The sequence below is a fragment of the Nyctereutes procyonoides genome, unplaced genomic scaffold (assembly GCF_905146905.1).
Source record: "Nyctereutes procyonoides isolate TBG_1078 unplaced genomic scaffold, NYPRO_anot_genome, whole genome shotgun sequence".
In the NCBI taxonomy this organism is placed as follows: domain Eukaryota; kingdom Metazoa; phylum Chordata; class Mammalia; order Carnivora; family Canidae; genus Nyctereutes; species Nyctereutes procyonoides.
Window position 1 is genome coordinate 15,927,976 of NW_026575128.1, and position 17,882 is coordinate 15,945,857.

The window sequence follows — 17,882 nt, forward strand, 5'->3', positions numbered from 1 at the left end:
CCCTGCACGGAGCCTGCTTCTCCCTCTGCCTGTGTCTCTGTCTCTCTCTCTCTGTGTGTCTCTCATGAATAAATAAATAAAATCTTTAAGAAAACAAAAACAAAAAACAAAAACAAAAAAAAAGAAAGAAACTGGGACTAACTAGAATTTAAATAAAAATTTGAAAGAAAAAAAAGAATAGAGGCTGGTGGGGAAGAGCCCTGTTCAAGAGACTTCAAAACTGTGCTTGAGCCCTTGTAATAGAGATTATTAAATCTAACATGTGTTTAAGGCCTACTTGGGGACAGGAACTATTCTTGACACTTTATTTGCATCTTATATTAACCCCTTTAATCCTTATAACACCCCTAGGGACTGGTATTAGTGTTAGTCCCGCTCTATTCTGAGGAAACTGAGGCACAGAAAGACTAGAAGCATCCATCTAAGAGCTAGCTCTCCCTGCACTGCTCTGTAAAGTGCAGGGTACCACACAGGCGGGCTCTGCACCACAAACACCATGAGGAGTCAGCAGATGCTAAGCCATCTGCCCCCTCTCCCATCAACACAGACTGGGTTTTGTTTTAGATCACAACTAGTAAGTTCCAGGCAACACGTTAGAGACTGAGATCAGAGAGGAGTAAGACACAGTCCCTACCTCAAGGAACTCACAGCACAGGCAGGGTGACCAAGAACTGTGAGTGGGCTAAAAGAGACTGTGTCTTGGGGCTGCCTCACTGTGAAAGGCTCCCACAATTTCTCCCAGTGTGGACACAGCCTGGCATACAGACACGAGGTGCCGAGAAGCATCTGGCACGCTGTGAACAGACACAAGTCTTATTCTTACTACCTCACGACTTCCCACTTTTGGGGTTTTCCACCTTCCCATAGGCTCTAGAGCTGCCTGCGTCTGAATCTCCTCTCTGCTAGCCCTAGCTTTTCCGACAGTGGGTACACCACTTAAATGCTCTGGGCCTCAGTTTCCTCATCTGTGAAATGGACATGGTAACAACCCTGCTCTCGGAGGGACTTTATGAGAACTAAATACACAATTACTTGTAAAGCACTCAGAACAGTGTCTGACTCGTGGAAAGCACTCAAAAGGTGTTAGCTTTTCTTATTAGGAGTAGTGCTCGGTGCCTGCCTTTGCCCGCAGTCATTTCTCTTGCAATAAAAAGACTGAATTTAAATGCGTCTGGAATGGTTAGTTTAAGGAGGATAGGAAGTCTCTGGGACTAAATAGGAGGAGAACAGTTCCCCTGGGAAGTTGGAGGAATAACCCTGGAACTTGTTAATTAAGATCTTGTTAATGAATCTGCTTGTTAATGGTCTATTAAATAATCACACAATGAAGTTTACCGCACAAGTAAAGCCTTTTTCAAATGCTTGCTCTTTCCAATCCTCCTGGCTCAAGCTCTGACTTCTAAAGATCTCGCCTGCAGGGCAAGTCCTTCCAAATCCTTCCAAATCTGATGGCCCTCTTCATCTTGTCATACTCGCCTGTAGAGAGTGGCTATTCTTGCAGCCTAGGCAAGGTCTCGAGGACAGAAAGCCCTCTTCACCTCTCTTCTGCCCCTCATTCCTTAGGCTAAGACCTTCTAAGTCAAAATATTTCCCTCCCCAAAGTAGGAAGAGAGAGTCACGGGCCCTGGGAACTGAAAAAGAAAGGCGCTCTGAACTTTGCTGAGAAGAAAGGCAGAAGATGAATTCGTTTCAGTGGGAATCCAGCAAAATAATATTTCAGCTCTGATGTCACAGATCTGTACGGAGAGTGGCCTGCCAACCTACATCCACAAAGAGTCTACAAAACTTTTGTCCCAAACCACCGAGGAAAATAATGCTTCAGCCGGTGGCGGGGAACGCAGCCTCTCTTCTGGAGTCCAGCAGCAAGGATGCAACTGCAGGTAGGAGGGCTCCCTCTAGGTTGAACATTCAGGTATTTCATAAACTGCTCTACCCCCCCCACCCCCCAAGACCACGCTGCTCCTTAGACAGATGCTCTCCGAAGGGGATGAATACATTATACTGTGAATGCGTTATCCGTGCTTTCGGTGTTTGTGTGCCATTTATACGGTAACTTTTGGATGACAAAACACATCTGTGTTACCTTTCCTGATTCAACAACCCTGTAAAGTAGGGCAAGGATTGTTTGCCACCTTTCATTTTATATATGAAGCGCTGGGGCTCAGAGAGACAGTGACGTACCCAAAGGTACACAGCTTGGAAATGAGAAGCTGGAGACTCTGGCTTTGTCCTTTCGCCCTGTCGCTGAGCTGTTTCCAAAGCTTCTATTTGTAGTCATCACTTCCCACTTGTAAATGTGCCAAGGGGTGCCCAGCCCTGCGGTGGATCCTGTGTGGTCCTTCAGACTATGTCAGAGTGGGTAGAGCCAGCTGGCAACACTCAGCATAACTCGGTCGAGGAAACAGTGACCCTGGGTTCACTTATTCTCACAACAAATATTTATTGAGCCAGGTGCTACACGAGGAGAAACACTGGGCAGAGTCACATAAGGAGACGGACTCAAGCCCACGGAGGAGGGACAATTAGGCAAATGATTACAATGTGATGAATAGTTTAAAAGGAGTATGTTGGGAAAAGGACGCCACTCCCAAGTCCATAAGCAAAACTGATGAAAGTATCCACTCGTGTGTACAGGTGCCTGAACCACCTGAACCTTAGCCCCAGCCCCTACTCCTGGCTCATTTAACTTTCTATCCACTGGCAGCTGTCCCCAGCAGGGTTAAAGCTTGAAGCAGAGAGCCAATCTGCAGGTGTTGACTAATTCAGCCTCAGAGAGATTCCTCTAACTTTCCAACCCTCCACTCACCCTTATTTCTTTACGAATGAGCATTTTAGCATAAGAAGAAAGCTTAAGGGCTGGGGAAGAGGAGAGAGGAGGCTGGCAAAAACCCTCTCCAGCCCCAACTCGGCAGTAACAGCAGTGAGAAAGCCAAGCTGGCTGGAGCCCAAGAAGCACCAAAGCGCGCACTGGCTCCCTCACATCTGGCTAAGCACCATGAGCCCCTCCACTGGGCCACCTTACAGCTACAATATTGCACCAAGAAAGGGGCGTTCTGAGCATGTACAGTCAGCCGGTCAGCAATAAGGGAGGAAAGGGGAAACAACCCGAGGAGGAGCAAAGGCCAAGGGGGTAACTAGAAGCAGTTGGGCAGATCCTACCCGTAACGGGAGACTGGAGAAGAAAGATACTGTCTTAAGCAGACTTCATCTTCACTCTTGCCATCCCGGGCTTCTGGGTGGAATCCCAGCCTCTTCCTCTCTACTTGCCTATGCTGACTCCCCTTCCTCCAAAGCTGTACCCCTTGGTGAAAGCTTCCCTCTGAGACTCTTACCCTGGGGGGAAGGGGGACGGTAAGACACACTTGAAGGAGTCTAAGAATCCCCTGCTTGCTAAATGTACAGATTTCCAGGTCACATTCCCTGTGATTCTGATAAGCTGGTTTGGAGTGGGCCCTGGGAATCTGCATTCAATATTCCCCTCCTCACCCCCAAACCACTCCCTCCTCCCTCACAGGTGGTAGGGGAAGCTGGTGGTCTTAAGATCACATTTTAAGAAACCTAGCATTGGTAATGACTCTTCTTGAAATCCCAGAGCCATTGTTGTCTGTTATTTTACGCTATCATTTCTTTTTCATATATATATCCCATCCACTCACCTTAACCATAAGGCCCTCAAGAAGAGGAAGTATCATCTACTTTTTTGACTCCTCTGCAAACAGCCCCAAGCACTGCTCTCTACAGGAAACGCAGTGGATGTTGAGTGATGATCACGATAAGAGGCCAAGGGAAGGAAAACCACAACAGGGATGGCAGCGTGCGAAGCCCTGGCTGGAGTGAACTGTTTTTAGTATGCCTACATGTGCCAGGCTGGAACAACGGTTTCCTTGCCTTCTTTTTTTCCTTCTTCAATAGTCTTGGCACTAAAAGCCTAACCTCCCTCATGAAAGTCATGCCTGAGCAAAGCACCTCCCATAGGAAATTTTGCCAAGAAATCCTGCCAAGAATCCTGGGTGCTGTGTGGCTTAGTTTAACGGTCAGGGTAGTTTAACTACAGATCTTGAGACCTATCGGGTCTCTGTGCAAGCAAAGTATAGAGCTGAGCATGAACTTGAGTAAAAAGGCCAGAGTTCCTGACCTACCCCCCTAAACATCATCAGGGTAATGGTCTTTTATATTCAATAAATATTTCCTGAGTACTTTGTACCAACCATGGTTCTGGGTGCTCATGGGTCTTAAGATATCATATGTCATTAGAAAGTATTTTACAGTGGCTTGTCTTTAGAAAGTTATTTTGTTTTGTATTGTTTTTGTTTTGCATAGCGAAAGACGACCCTCTGAATGGGAAGAGATATATGCAAGTGATATATCTGATAAAGGGTTAGTATCCAAAGTATATAAAGAATTTATACAACTCAATACAAAAAAAAAAAAAACCCACAAATAATCCAATTAAAAATGGGCAGGGGACCTGAACAGAAATTTTTCCAAAAAAAAAAAAAAAAAAAAAAGAAAGAAAGAAAATTTTCCAAAGTGGACATACAGATGGCCAACAGACACATGGTAAGATGCTCAACACCACTAATTATCAGGGAAATGCAAACCAAAACTATGGTGAGATATATTACCTTATATCTGTCAGAATGGCTAGACTCAAAAACACAAAAAATAACGAGTGTTGGGGAGGATGTGGAAGAAAAGTGCACTGTTGGTGAGAATATGAATTGGTGCAGCCACTGTGAAAAACAAGATGGAGTATTCTCAAAAAAATTTTAAAACTAGAATTACCCTATGATCCAGGAATTCCACTAGTGGGTATCTACCCAAAGAAAATGAAAACACTAATCTGAAAAGATATATGCGCCCCTATGTTGATTGCAGCATTTACAATAGCCAAGATATGAAAGCAACCCTAGTGTACATCTACAGATGCATTGGCAAAGAAGATGTGGTTATATAAATACTATAGACTATAACACAGCCATAAAAAAGAATGAGATCTTGTCATTTTCAACAACATGGAGGAACCTAGAAGATATAATTCAGTAATTATAATTAAGTCAGTGAGAGAAAGACAAATACCCTACTATTCCATTCATATGCCGAGTTTAATAAACAAAACAAAACAAAAGACAAAAAACCCCAGACTCTTAAATACAGAGAATAAACAGGTGGTTACCAGAGGGGAAGTGAGTGAGGAAGGATGGGTGAAATAGGTGAAGGGAATTAAGAGGACACTTATCTTGATGAGCACTGAGTAATATATAGAATTGTTGAATCACTATATTGTATGCCAGAAATTAATGCCTGCTACTACTGTATGTTAATTAGCTACTACATCTACTACTATAGTTAATTATACTTCAACAAAACAAACGGACAAAACGAAAGAAGGTTACTTCAAAAGCAAGACCCTATAGGATGCTGGGCTTCTGAACCATATAAGCACCAAACGAATGTTCTCAAGAACACCTGGCCATAGCATGATCTGAGGTCATGTCTCAGGTCCTGGCAGACAAATTCTATTTTTACTTTATCATGAGCAATCCTTGGCAGCTCTGAAGTTCTTCTTCCTCTCTCAGATGCTATACTTTGTCCAGAAAGGCAAACTGCCACACCTAGCCCCTTTGAATAAGTAATTCCTTTTTGATTTCCAGATATCAGTTTAAAGGTCACTAGTCTCCAGATAGTTATCTGCACTCATAGACAAGATTAGGTGCTCCAGTTTCTAATCCCATGGCATTTTATACTTCTCTAATAGGACTTTTCACAACTTCCTGCAATTGCTTGCTAAACTTTAAATTCTAGTAAAGCCGGGACTATGTTCCGCTCATGGTTATGTCCACAGCACTTAGCAAAGCACCTGGAACAATGCAGCTACTTAGTAAATACTGATTGAATAATTAAATGAATTAATGAGTGCATCATACTAGCAAGATAGAAACTGAATCATGCCTCATGTACTCTGCCAGTTTTATCCATAATACGCCAATAAACACCTAAGACAAGCAGCACCAGTCCTTCTGTGGTGCCAGTACTGTATGGAAGCAGAGCTGAGGCTCACAGCATCACCCCGATACAGACTCCAGGAGGCACTTCCCGTGACCAAAGATGGATATAATGCTCTAATGTCACCAAGAGCCTGAGAGTTAAATCAGCCATAAGCCACAATGCCAGCCCTGTCACAGACTGGATGCTGAGATCTCTTTCAAGTCATTCAACTTTTCGTAGACTCAGCTTTCTTTCTCATGAAGAGGGTATGAGGCCCTTCAGCAGCAGGTACCCTCTTTAAATAAAGAACAAATGGCAGTAAGAAGCTAACTCACACCCATGATGGGAAGTTGGAAGAAGAGGGCAACCTTGGCAATAAGTCATCTCTGCAGTTAGGAAAGGGTTAAGCCTAAACGTCTGTCTGGGATCTCTTACCAGTAAATCAGCCTTGACTGCTGCTCAGGCTGAATGAAGCCCCCACCAGGTTGGCCTGTCAGGAAGGAAGCCCATGCGTCCAGACTTTTGTTGTTCTAAGGATTTTTTTTTTTTTTAATTTTACTGCTCAGGAAGGAAGCCGAAAGCCTAGGCCCTAACTGCAGTCCTGGTGATTCCTTACCCTAGCATGAGCTACTGCCTCTACCTCTCCATCCACCTCTTGGGTCCAACTCAGAACTCTTTTCTGGAATTCCTTCCTTCCAATGACTTTGGCATTTGGGCCTAGATCTCAGACTTTCCTCCTTCTTTAACAACTCAAAATTCAGAATGGTGAGCATTTCCCTTCCTACCCCCTGTCCACCTTTGTGTAGGGACACAACACAGCACCAACACTGATGTGAATCCCTTCTTGGCAACAAAGCCATGTAGGAACCAGTAAGGATTGAGGGGTCAGCCTCAGTTGGCTTCCAATGGCTATTTCTGCTACATTCCTATGTGAACAGGAGACTTTTCAAATACGAACTACTATATTTAATAGACTCAAATCCAAGGTCCTCAGGCAGAAGGTCAGGCTTGCCCACTCCCATCCCCCTACTCCCCACCTCTCCCACTGACATGAGTTATCATTCTCTGATACTCCCAAACCCCACGGGGCTTTCTTTCTACAAAGAAGAAAACACTGAGTTTATTTGTGCACTCAGGGTAATGGACAGCCCTCTTTTACTCCTAGAAAATGCACACAGACACCATGGAAGAGGCCTATCCCCGCCCAACCCTGCCCTCCCCTTCCCCTGCTAATCCCTCCCCAGCAGCTCTCCCAGCTCAGTCCTGCTGCTGTATTTCTCTCCTGACCTACAAGGCCCCTTCAAGCCCCATCCTAAGCCTCCCCCAAGCAGAGACAATCCATCATGTTCTGGGACTGTGACACACACAGATGGGGGAAGGTTCACAGATTTCTCTCACACAGGCAAGAGGGTAAAAGTGCCTATGTAACTTAAAATCAAGGGACACCCTAGAAACTCGGGGACTTGGAATTCTAATACAGTCAAATACCATTACAGAAAACCTGATTATGTAGAGCTCAAATCTCTACCACAAATACTAATGGTCCATTTATTTCAAATGCCATCTGATAATACAAAGTTCCAGAATCAGAAAATATGATGAGATCTGGCCTCTCTGACCTGGGCCACTGCCTAGACACCTAACCCTGGTCAAGCCTCTTCCAGACTCAGACTTGGTTTTTCTTTAAATATTGCCTTGCTTCTAAATAAAACGGAGGAGAAAGAGGTCAGAGGGCCACCAGGGCTAATCCTAGTGGATGGGTAATAATGACGGGAGGTGAAGCAGCTGGCTGTCACAGAAAAGGGCTCTGTGACTTTCTCTCTCCCTTTTGCCACATTGCCATAAGGCACGGATATGTGAAAGGATCCTACATACATGCTAGTTGTTAATATGTTTGGCTAAATGGGTGCTTCTGACAATGAAGATTATAGCACCAGATTATCCTTGAAGTAAATTATTATGCCTTGAATGCTTAGTATGTATGGGGAACTGTTCTAAGCATTATCTGTGTACTTAATCTCATTCAATCCTTCACAACAGCCCTTGAAGGTTGTTGTATAACTCCCATTTTACAGGTGAGAATATCGAGGCCCAAGGAGGTCAAGTAATCTGCCTAGGGTCACAGAGTAAGTAAGCTAAAGGGTCAGGATCTTACTCCAGAGGCTGAACTCATAACTCCTACATTACTATGGTCTCCCCACCTTTGATCTGAAACATCTTCAAGTTGAGGCTCAAGGGGGCAAATGCAACATTTATTTCTCTCCTAGGTATTTATTCTGTTAGGCCACTCTGACTTGGGATAAATCACACCCCAAAAAGCAAGGCCAAACGACAGCACTATAGGCTTAGCTGGCACCTAAATGGGAATCATATACCTGAGAATAAAGCAGAGGTCTCTCCAGGGCTGGCCCTTGCCCCCTCCCTACAGCTTTCTCACTGTCTGCTGCTCTAAGATGGATGCAAAGCCATAAGTCTCAGCCTGCAAATGAATTTCAGTGGAAAAAGACAACCCTCATCTGGTGAGTCACATTCAGGCTTACTGGGCTTGATTTCTCATGAGACTGTACCAAAAGGTTCCTCTTCACACATCCAGCTCTGGACCTCCCTAAAGCTCCATGTCTCCCGAACAGAATGTACTGGATGCAGCACCATGTCTTTCCCCCCAAAACACAACTTTCATTTCCTCTAGGTCATCTTCAATCAGAACACATTCCACAGAGAAAATTGACGGTCAAATGTCTGAATTGCCAGATGGTTATATGTGTCTACAAAACCCCCACATCACTTGTCTGTTTCCAGCTTCAACCAGGACCTGGGTAGGAACTTGTTTTTTTTTTAAATACACATCAAAAGCGGATCAGCATTTGTGGACTCCATGATAGGGGATGTAATGCTGTGAGAAAACATTTGGGAAGGGGATAGCCTCTGATCTTAGGTTTCTAGAGTGTTAGGTGAGAAAAGCAAATTTTAAATTGTTTTTTAAGCTATGAAATATCCTTTTGGCACCCCGAAATAATCAACACAGTAAGTCTGTATTTGAGAAAGGCAATTTCACATGTCTCTTGAAAAACTCCCTACCTACTTTTATCATTATTAAACCTCAAGGCAAAAATAAATTCTTTTTTTTTCCCCCTCAAAATTCTACACCTTTGGGATAGCATAGTCTGATATTATCCAGTGCAATGCTGAGTGGTGGCAAACTGATGAAAACTTAGAGAAAAAATTAGATTACCCTCACACCATTAATTTATTCAGTACTCAACTAACACTTACTGAACCCTTCGGTGTGATTGGCACCAATGCCAGAAAAAAAAATTTTTTTAGCACTAAAACTAAACTGTCATTAAGATTATAGAAAAACCTAATCCATTGGGTAAAAACGGAAGGGAATGAATTTCTCCTGTTTACTTTGCATCTATGAGGTTTACTGATTCATACCACAGCCTATCATTTCTCTAGGCCTAAACCCAAGGTCCCAAATCAGGATCTTTTCCTGGAAAAGGCATAAGAGAGAGACTAAGTAGGTGAAAGTTCTTTTGCAGAAAATTCTCCTTGTCCAAAGAAAGGGATATTTACAAATTCCCACCCACAGCACACACTTTTAGGTTCTGTTCAACCACAAATGCCACCATTTAAATGGTATTTTTTTAAACGTGAAGGCATGTTAGCTGCTATACAGCAATAAGTTATCCTCAAGTCTGCAGCTCATCTGCCTTTAAGAGGGCTAAAATAGCACTGAGAAGTGCTGTTAAACTGTTGGGAGAAAATATTCAAATTCAAAAATTATTGTAATTTTCATGTTAAATCGTGTGGATTTTACACTTAAAACGTATCATCACTCCCAATCCCAAGTATTTATAAAGAGTACACTCCAGCATGTACACTGATATTTACTGACCAGATGGAAGTGGTTAATAAGTTAAAAATTTTTTAAAAATTATGAAAATAGAACTCTATTAAACGTATTGTCACTCCAAATGCCGAGTATTTACAAAGAGTACATTGCAGCGTGTGCTAATGTTTATTAACCAGATGGATGTAGTTAACAAGGGTTAAAGATAAGAAAAACTATTATAAAAAATATAATTCTATTTTTTCAGTTTCCTCTTCTGCCTAATGAGGAAAGGGGATGGGGAGGGGAAAGCAACTTTTGTTATTAGGATACAATGTGTGTTTTTTGTTTTCAAACAAAAAAGGGCCACCAAATAATCAACCTGGGACCGCTGACCGGAAGGCAGCCCCGGAAAACTTCCCGTGGGAAGAGTTCCAGAAATTGCCCGGACTTTTAACAAGCCCCGCTGTGCTGGCTGCGACCTCGCCTCGCCCGAACACCACCGGCCGTCCTGCGGATTCCGCAAGGCCAGGGCTCCGGAGACAGTCCCCGGAACGGTTTACAATTTTGCAAAGCAAGACTGGGGCTGGCGGGGTGGGGGGGGGGGGGGGGGGGGGGGGGGGGTTGGCGGCACATTTCGAATCTACCGGGAAGCCGCAAAGTCCTCGGGCGCCTCGGGAAATGCGGGGCCCCGATGCGAGGGGCCCACACGTCGGTGCTCCGGGACGCGCCCCCGCGCGCCCTCCCCACGCCCTGCCCCCCACTCCCCGCCCCCTGCCTCCCAAGTCCCTCCCTGCGCCCCCTGCCCCCACCCCCACTGCCCGCCCCCTGCACCCCACGTCCCCTCCCTGCACCTCCCTGCCCCCCCACGCCCCTCCTTGCGCCCTCCCCCCACCCCCACTGCCCGCCCCCTCCCTGCTCCCTTGACCCCCACGCCCTACCCCCCACTCCTGCGCCCCTGCCCTCCACACCCTGCCCCCACTCCCACTGACCGCCCCCTGCCCCCCACGCCCCCGCCCCCACTCCCACTGCCCTACCCCTGCCCCCCCTCGCCCCCCTCCCTGCGTCCCCTGCACCCTTCGCCCGCGCGGGGTCCCCCGCCTCCTCCCGCCGCCACCCGCCCACCTGCACCTCCCGCCGCGCCCCCCGTCCCCCGCGGGGGCATGCCCCCCCTTCCCAGGTCACACTGGCTCCCTGTCCCCTCACCCCGTCCCCACACTCCCCGTGCGGCTCAGACGGCAGCACAGGAAGCCGACCGAGGGCTCCGCTCCTAGCGCGACCCGGGGGCGCGGCCGCGGGGCGGGCGGGGGTGGGGCGCCCAGGCGGCCGGGGGACCCGGGGGCCGGGCCGCAGGTGGCGGCGGCGGGGCGGGGCGAGGCGAGGCGGGGCGCGCCCCCGGTCTTCTCCCGCAGCCTCCGAGTCCGGCCGAGCGACGGCGAGGTCACCGACATTTCTGCCGCCGCTTGAAGGCCATCTCGGTGGCGGGGGCCGGGTCCTCTCCAAGGGAGCTCCCCCGGCCGGGCCCCGCGCCCCCGCGCCCCGCCCCGCCCCCCCCCCCCCCGCGATCAATTACCAGCCACCCCGCAGCCGGAGCGGCGAGGGCTGGCTGGCGGCCGCGGGAAACGGCAGCCCGGATCGCTTCTGCATGACAATTGCTGGGAGGGCGGGCGCGAGGCGCGGAGGGAGGACGGCTGCGGCGGCCGCTTTCTCACCATGGTGATTAGGCATTCCGGCCGCGCGGGGAGGCGGCCGCCGGCCAGGCAGCGCGGCGCGGAGCGAGCACCGGGAGAGCGGGCGCGGGAGCGGGAGCGAGCCCGGGCGGCGGCGGGCGGGCGGCGGGCGGGCGGCGCGCTGAGCCGAGCCAAGCCAGGCCAGATGGCTCTGCAGCCATCAGGGACTGCTCCCGTCCAGCCCGGCCCCACTTTAGCTGTGCAAACATTTCTTTATCCCGACAAGACAATTAAACCCGGCAGCATGAAAAGGAGTCTCCATGACTGTGCTGGGAGTGAACAACCAGAAACAACCCCACATCACAGGAGTTCTTGCCCTCCACCCCCAGAGGGAGGAGAAGAAGGGGCTCCGGGAGGAATGGGGGGGGCAGCTGAGCCGCAACTGGGCTGGGTCTGGGCGTTCAGTACGGAGGGAAGCATCCCACCCATCTCCCCTGGTGATCTGCTGGCCCTTTCACAGGGTCATCTGCTCCAGCTAAAACCCAGAAGTTGAGCCTGGTGACCTGACAACTGTCCCAAACATTTTCCCCCCTCAAGAGCAATTCTTCTAAAAGCCCAGGTTAGGGTCCCTGGCCGCTCCAGTCCCAGAGCCCTCGGGAAGTAACCCCCTTCATGCCACCCCCATGATGTAGTGGGAACTCCTCATTCCATGCTGCCCTTGGGCCTGTGTGGGCTCAGCTGATCTGATTGTTAGGATGCAGGATCTTCGGTGATACATGGTTTTATAAAGACACATTCTCCTAGTACAAAATACCGTTTTCTACTCAGGGCTTTAGGGGCCCAAGAATGACTTTTCAAATACATCAAAGATGAGAGCAAAGCAGAACATTCAGGAACTGCTGTGAGCCACCCAGTTTCCTGCCTACCTGTGAATCTGCCTGACACAGGGAAGGGCCAAGGAAACAGGGCCACTGTGAGGTCAGTACCCACTGCCATCCCTGAGGTAAATCAGAGGGCCAGTCACTGCTCCAAGACAATTCTGGTTCCTCTCAGCTCTCTGGTGAGCATGCATACTAGCCAACTCCAATTTGGGCTGACTGAGTGGAATGACTGGCAGGCTGGCCAAAAACAAAACAACAACAACAACAAAAAAAAAAAAACCCAAAACCAAAACAAAAAAAACTCCGTCACCCAGGCAGGAATCTGGGCATAGAGGTGGCCAACAGAGAACAATCAGGAAATGCACATGATAAGAGCCAGGGCGCTAAGGGGGTAATAAATGTATAGATTCGAGCACAAGGCAGCAGACAATACTTATCTTCCCTTTTGTTGTAAAGTTTCCTTAATGAGGAAATGTTTATTTTAAAAGCCCTGGGAAACATATCTGTAGACACTTCATATGTAAGATACACGTGGACCATTCGTAATTGGTCCATAAATTTTAGCATCATTTCCCTGGACAAGAAGCCTTGGAGACCAGTTCAGGGAATGACAATAAACAGGAGTTACCTCAGTTCCCTTCCTGGGGAATTATGCATCCTCCATGAACGGCTTCTCACAAAATACCTCTCCCTTTCTCCAGGGCAAGTAAGTCAGTCCTGTGGAGTAAAGGCTTCTTTTTTCCATAGAACCCAACACCTACCTCACGAACCACCTGTGATGCCAGGTAGATGAACAGGCAAGCAAACTGGAAATCATCCACTAGGAGAGACAACACTTAACCCAAATAGCTACATTTTGGTCTGCAAAAATGCATATTTAATCACAAAAGACATCCTGCCTATCGGCACCCAGATTTAAGGAGAGAACATGTGTGCATTACACCATGTCAGCAGGCCCCTCTTTCAAATGCTCTCACATGTGGACATATCTGCATATGGATGCAGTGTGTGAGCAGGGGGTGGCTGCGACAGTAAAAACTGTCAGTGTTTCCATTGTAAAACTGATTTTTCATTGACCTCAAACTCAGTCATAAAACTTCTACTCTAAGTAAAGGACACACACATACACACATCCATACTCACTCCCCACCCCCACCCCCACCCCCAAAAAGAAACCCTTAAGCTAAGTGCCTATTTAGGAGTTTTACTGTTGTATTTAATTAAAAGATCTTTTTTTAAACATTTTATGAGAAAAATGTATTTATATGAAGAAAACTGAAAAATAAGTCAACCACATCAGAAATGAACTCTTAAATTTTCAGAATAAAAAACCAGAATATACACAGTTAATTTTGGTCATCTGACCAAAAGCTACTGCATCCCTATTACTTTGCTCTTTTGAACACTTTCTATCCTCTCTCTCTTCTCGCCTCCCCACCCCCCTCACTGCCCCATCTGCCCCTTTAAGCTCTCCCTTTGGAAGCAGTCTTGTACACTGTCACTCGATTATCTGAGAAATATTACTTATTTCAAAACGGTTCTGTAGGGAGGACCTGAAAGGCATCTAGTGGGAATAATCAGGCCTTCTAACGGCCCTTAAATATGTATTTACATAAAACAGACCATAAATATTCCAACACACGTCGGCATATGACAGGAGCCAAGAAAGCTGCTGCAGACTTTGTCACAGTGCCTCTTCAACCCTTCGCTACAGAAAAATGTTTCTCCTGCCTTCCAAAAACTCAAAATCAAAAGCACAAACGCTGCCCAGTACCACCCTGTGAAGGGGGCTCTGGCACCTAAGGAAAGGAAAGGAGGAAGGAGCCCAGATCCAAGGCTATCAGAGGCAAAGAGGCTCCTCTTCACTTTGCATCTTTGTTTCTTGTCAAAGATTAGTCACGAAGGCAACTCTAGATAATAATGCGGGTGTGCAAACATCCTACACTCATAGACAAGCCCGTAGGTTTTATGTTTGTGTAAGAGAAAAAAAGGAACACAAAGTACTCTCTAAAGAAAGAATATTTTAAGCAAATAAAAGGGGCAAGGGTTCCAATTTCTGTAACACAATTTGAAATAAAGAAGTTTCTCCACCCTTCTGATCAGAATCTCATTAATTTCAAGGTCAGAATTCCATTTCACTTTGGGAGATAGACTCATTTAATTTTTCTCCACCCAGGCGTATTCCTGTGTGAGGGATCCATCTCCATGGGGGATGGCACCACCACACAATGCAAACCAGGCAAAGGGAAGAGTTATAGCTTTGACACTCAGAGGGGGAATGGACAGCCACATCTATGAGTTCTGACTTGACTTACAAGCTGGCTCCTGCTCTGGGGGTCTGACACAGGTTTGGGCTAAAAAGAGAGAAAAATGGAGACAAGCCGGATCTGTTGGGAGAGAAGAAAGGAATCTTGATCTCCATATGTCACTTTGTGGCCTATTAGTTTTGAGAGGATTTCATTTTCAACTTGTATTTGGAGCAAAAAAAGGGACAGAATCCGTCGTACCCTCACCCAGGGCAGCTTTAGCCAGAGGTCAGACTACAGCTCGCCTTGATCACTCTGCACACTGACAAATGAACACTGCCCGAAAGTAAAACAGAACAGACCAACGCAACGCCAACTGGGTGTCCAGCGGGTGTACCCAGAAAGCAAGATGGTAACACACACACCAGCTGTCCAGAAGGGGAGAGGGGGGAAGTGAGAGAACACACGGGCACTTGTGCTGGCATACAGCAGCTTCTCCCTGAAGTGGGGAGGTCTCGGGCTTACAGACGCTGACATAAAAGACACACTTGCAACATATTTCAAAACCAAAGAGCGATGGATTTACAAGGCAGGTTGATTTTATGATGACTTTTATTGAAAAGGTACGCTGGGTTTAGGCAGATGCCTTTTAGCACAGGAAAGTTAACACAGTGCCTAATTCAAGGAGACAGCCTGAGGAAGCAGTGCCGACAGGGGAGAGAGCTGCAATGTCTCTATTACTCTCCTCGGCATCATAAAGAGAAGAGAAAAAAAAAATGGTATTTGTGTTGGTGGTTATAGAGAGGACAGGAGCACAAGAAATAGAGAAGAGGGGAAAGCAAACCTCAGATGTAGTTTTCTTAAGAAAATAAAATGAACCAAGTCTTAGAACAAAGGGTTGGGTGGAAAAACACCCTCAGTTCATAAATTCTCACCAGGCTTGAAGAAAACTGCTCTGCCTACCCATAGCCCAAAAGCGTCAGGACACAATTATTTTCTGATTCCGTTAGAGGAGAAGATTGCAGGGTTCAGCACTCCTGGTCTACAAGTTCCAAATAAAGGTTTAGTTCCAAATATTAGCGAGGGTCGCCAAAGCTCATCGAGGCACTGGGAGAACACGAGAAAGCTGTTCCATAAGCAGAAATTAATAATAGTTGCGAACATCAAATATGGAGCAGTTACACAGGTCAACCGTGTCTAGTCCTAAAAGTGAGCCCCAGGATAAGCATCCAGCAAACCTGTTAAATCCCAAGAGAAGTCGGCTTTCTAGCCTTGCGATCGCAAGGAAAACACAGCTGTTTGAAATGCTTTATGGTGATGGACGACACCTTTGTCCTTCTCTGAAAAATAGCCTGATGTGGACAAGGGCTGGGAGTTGGGAAAATAAAATCATGTGGAGGCCACTGGATGTGATACAATGGAAAAGCTAAAAAATAATGCCAAGTTCAGGGAAATATAATGAGGATAACAAAGAGGGGAGGGATGGATGAGTTTCTTCAGCTCCCCCCCCCAAATTCCTAGGAACCTACGCTTTCTAATAAAATGACATTCACTCTAGTATACATTGGCACCCCTCTTCACTCCAGAGTCCTCAGAGAATAAGCCAATCATGCCCCGGAGAGAGGCAGCATGGAGGCCAACTTGCCTCTGGCTACCTTCAGAAAAACATGTCCTATCGGAACTGTCAACGCTCAGCGACAAGAGACAAGTAAATGTTAGCGCTCGGCAGCCATAGAGTGGGAAGTAGTGGGCCCTCCCGGTTACTAGGAGCGTGAGACCTGTTGAACACGACTATGAGGCAGAGCTCGCTGGGGGTAGGGAAGGCTCACACCAAAGTACTTACATCTGTCATTCCGATCCTCTGGGCTAGAAGAGGCTTCCCGATCCGAAATGAGGCCAGAGACAGCAAAAATCTTCTTCCCAGTATCGTCAACCTTAAGTGAACCGGGGGAGCTAGATGGCAGCTGTGTCCCAAAGTCATATTCCTTGCCATCTGCATCTGAGAAGCGCAAGTGGGGAGACTCTGTGTCGTGGCAGTTCTTGAGTCGCTTGGCCGGCGTGAAGGCTGACTGGTAACTCTCCCGGTCCTCAGTGGAGGCGAAGGGACGGAAAGCCCCCACTCCGCTATGATTCAGCATACTGATCGGGGTGCAATCTAGATTTGGGGGAGCGAACTGAGGGTGGAGGTGTAGTAAAGAAGGGGGGAAATCACGATTGGCAAAAGTGCCTGGCACCCCACCTTGCCGATGGTACATAGAGGCAAAGGTGTAGGAACCGTTGGTGAATGGAATATGCACGTCCTTGTCTACTGAGACAGGTACACCAAAGGGTCGTGGCTGCTGACAAGGGATGGAAGCATCGCGGCTGGCCTCAGCTGTGGACGCCAGGACCATCAGTGCTGGGGAGGCCAGCGGGTTGGGGAGGTAGGATGAGTTCTCCATCTTGAAGGCTGCCCGGTGTAAGTCCATCGGAGTCTCTTTCTATGGCTGGTGTCACACAAGAAGCAGTCTTCCCTGGGAGGAAGGCCGAGCGGCACCTTGGATCAGGGCAGGGAATATTACTGGGGAATCATCCCCTTCTACGACCTGTGGAAACATCAGAGAGAAAAAAAAAAAGAGGGGAGGAGGAAGGTCAGGGGGAGGAAAAAAAAAGGGAAACCCCAAGTGATCGAAACACCATCCTTCTGGCTTACAGATGCTCGGGCAAGAGACACCACGGGCTTTAGGAGCCAGTGGGCAGCAGCATCAGACCATTTTCATTCAGGAAAATCAATAGACAACTTACTGTGATGTACGCGTAGCTGACTTTGGTCCCTACACGTTCCGGGTGAAATGCGCCTGAGCCCAGCAAAGGAAAAAAAATCATAAAACCTCCAAATACAATATTCCCTGAGCAAATGAGCTTTGGAGGGCCAAGTCACCCAGTAGATTAGGTGGGGTCTATATTTTAAAGGGCTTCCACCTGCACACACTACTCGTGGCAGGCCTGATGTTCAGACAGAGGCGGGGTTCTCCCTATATGACCCCCCAAGAACACAGCCTCTCTTCATCTCCCCTAACAATGCCCTGGTGCTGAAAAATTCCTAAATCAGGCACATCTAGACCATCTGCACATGCTAGTTGATACGAACTGTACGTGTGAATAAACCACACATGTTGGCACAAATATAAACACACATCTTCACGTATCACCTAAGACCGTTTCCAGAAAGAAGTGCTATGTGAAGAAACAAGAGCAACATTGTTTTTGATGCACACCTCTCTCT

General features: G+C 47.3%; 1 protein-coding gene across 2 annotated transcripts in view; it reads right to left on the reverse strand.

The window, feature by feature from the left end:
* The window catches only part of RNF220 (ring finger protein 220), a 228,638-nt gene extending 211,538 nt beyond the window's left edge, over nucleotides 1-17,100 (reverse strand). For both annotated transcript variants that reach the window (XM_055341687.1, XM_055341685.1), the window contains exon 1: nucleotides 16,461-17,100. In XM_055341687.1, coding sequence (XP_055197662.1) covers nucleotides 16,461-17,085 — 625 coding nt within the window. In that variant the 5' untranslated portion in view covers nucleotides 17,086-17,100. The remainder of the gene's footprint in view (nucleotides 1-16,460) is intronic.
* Nucleotides 17,101-17,882: the final 782 nt, after the last annotated feature.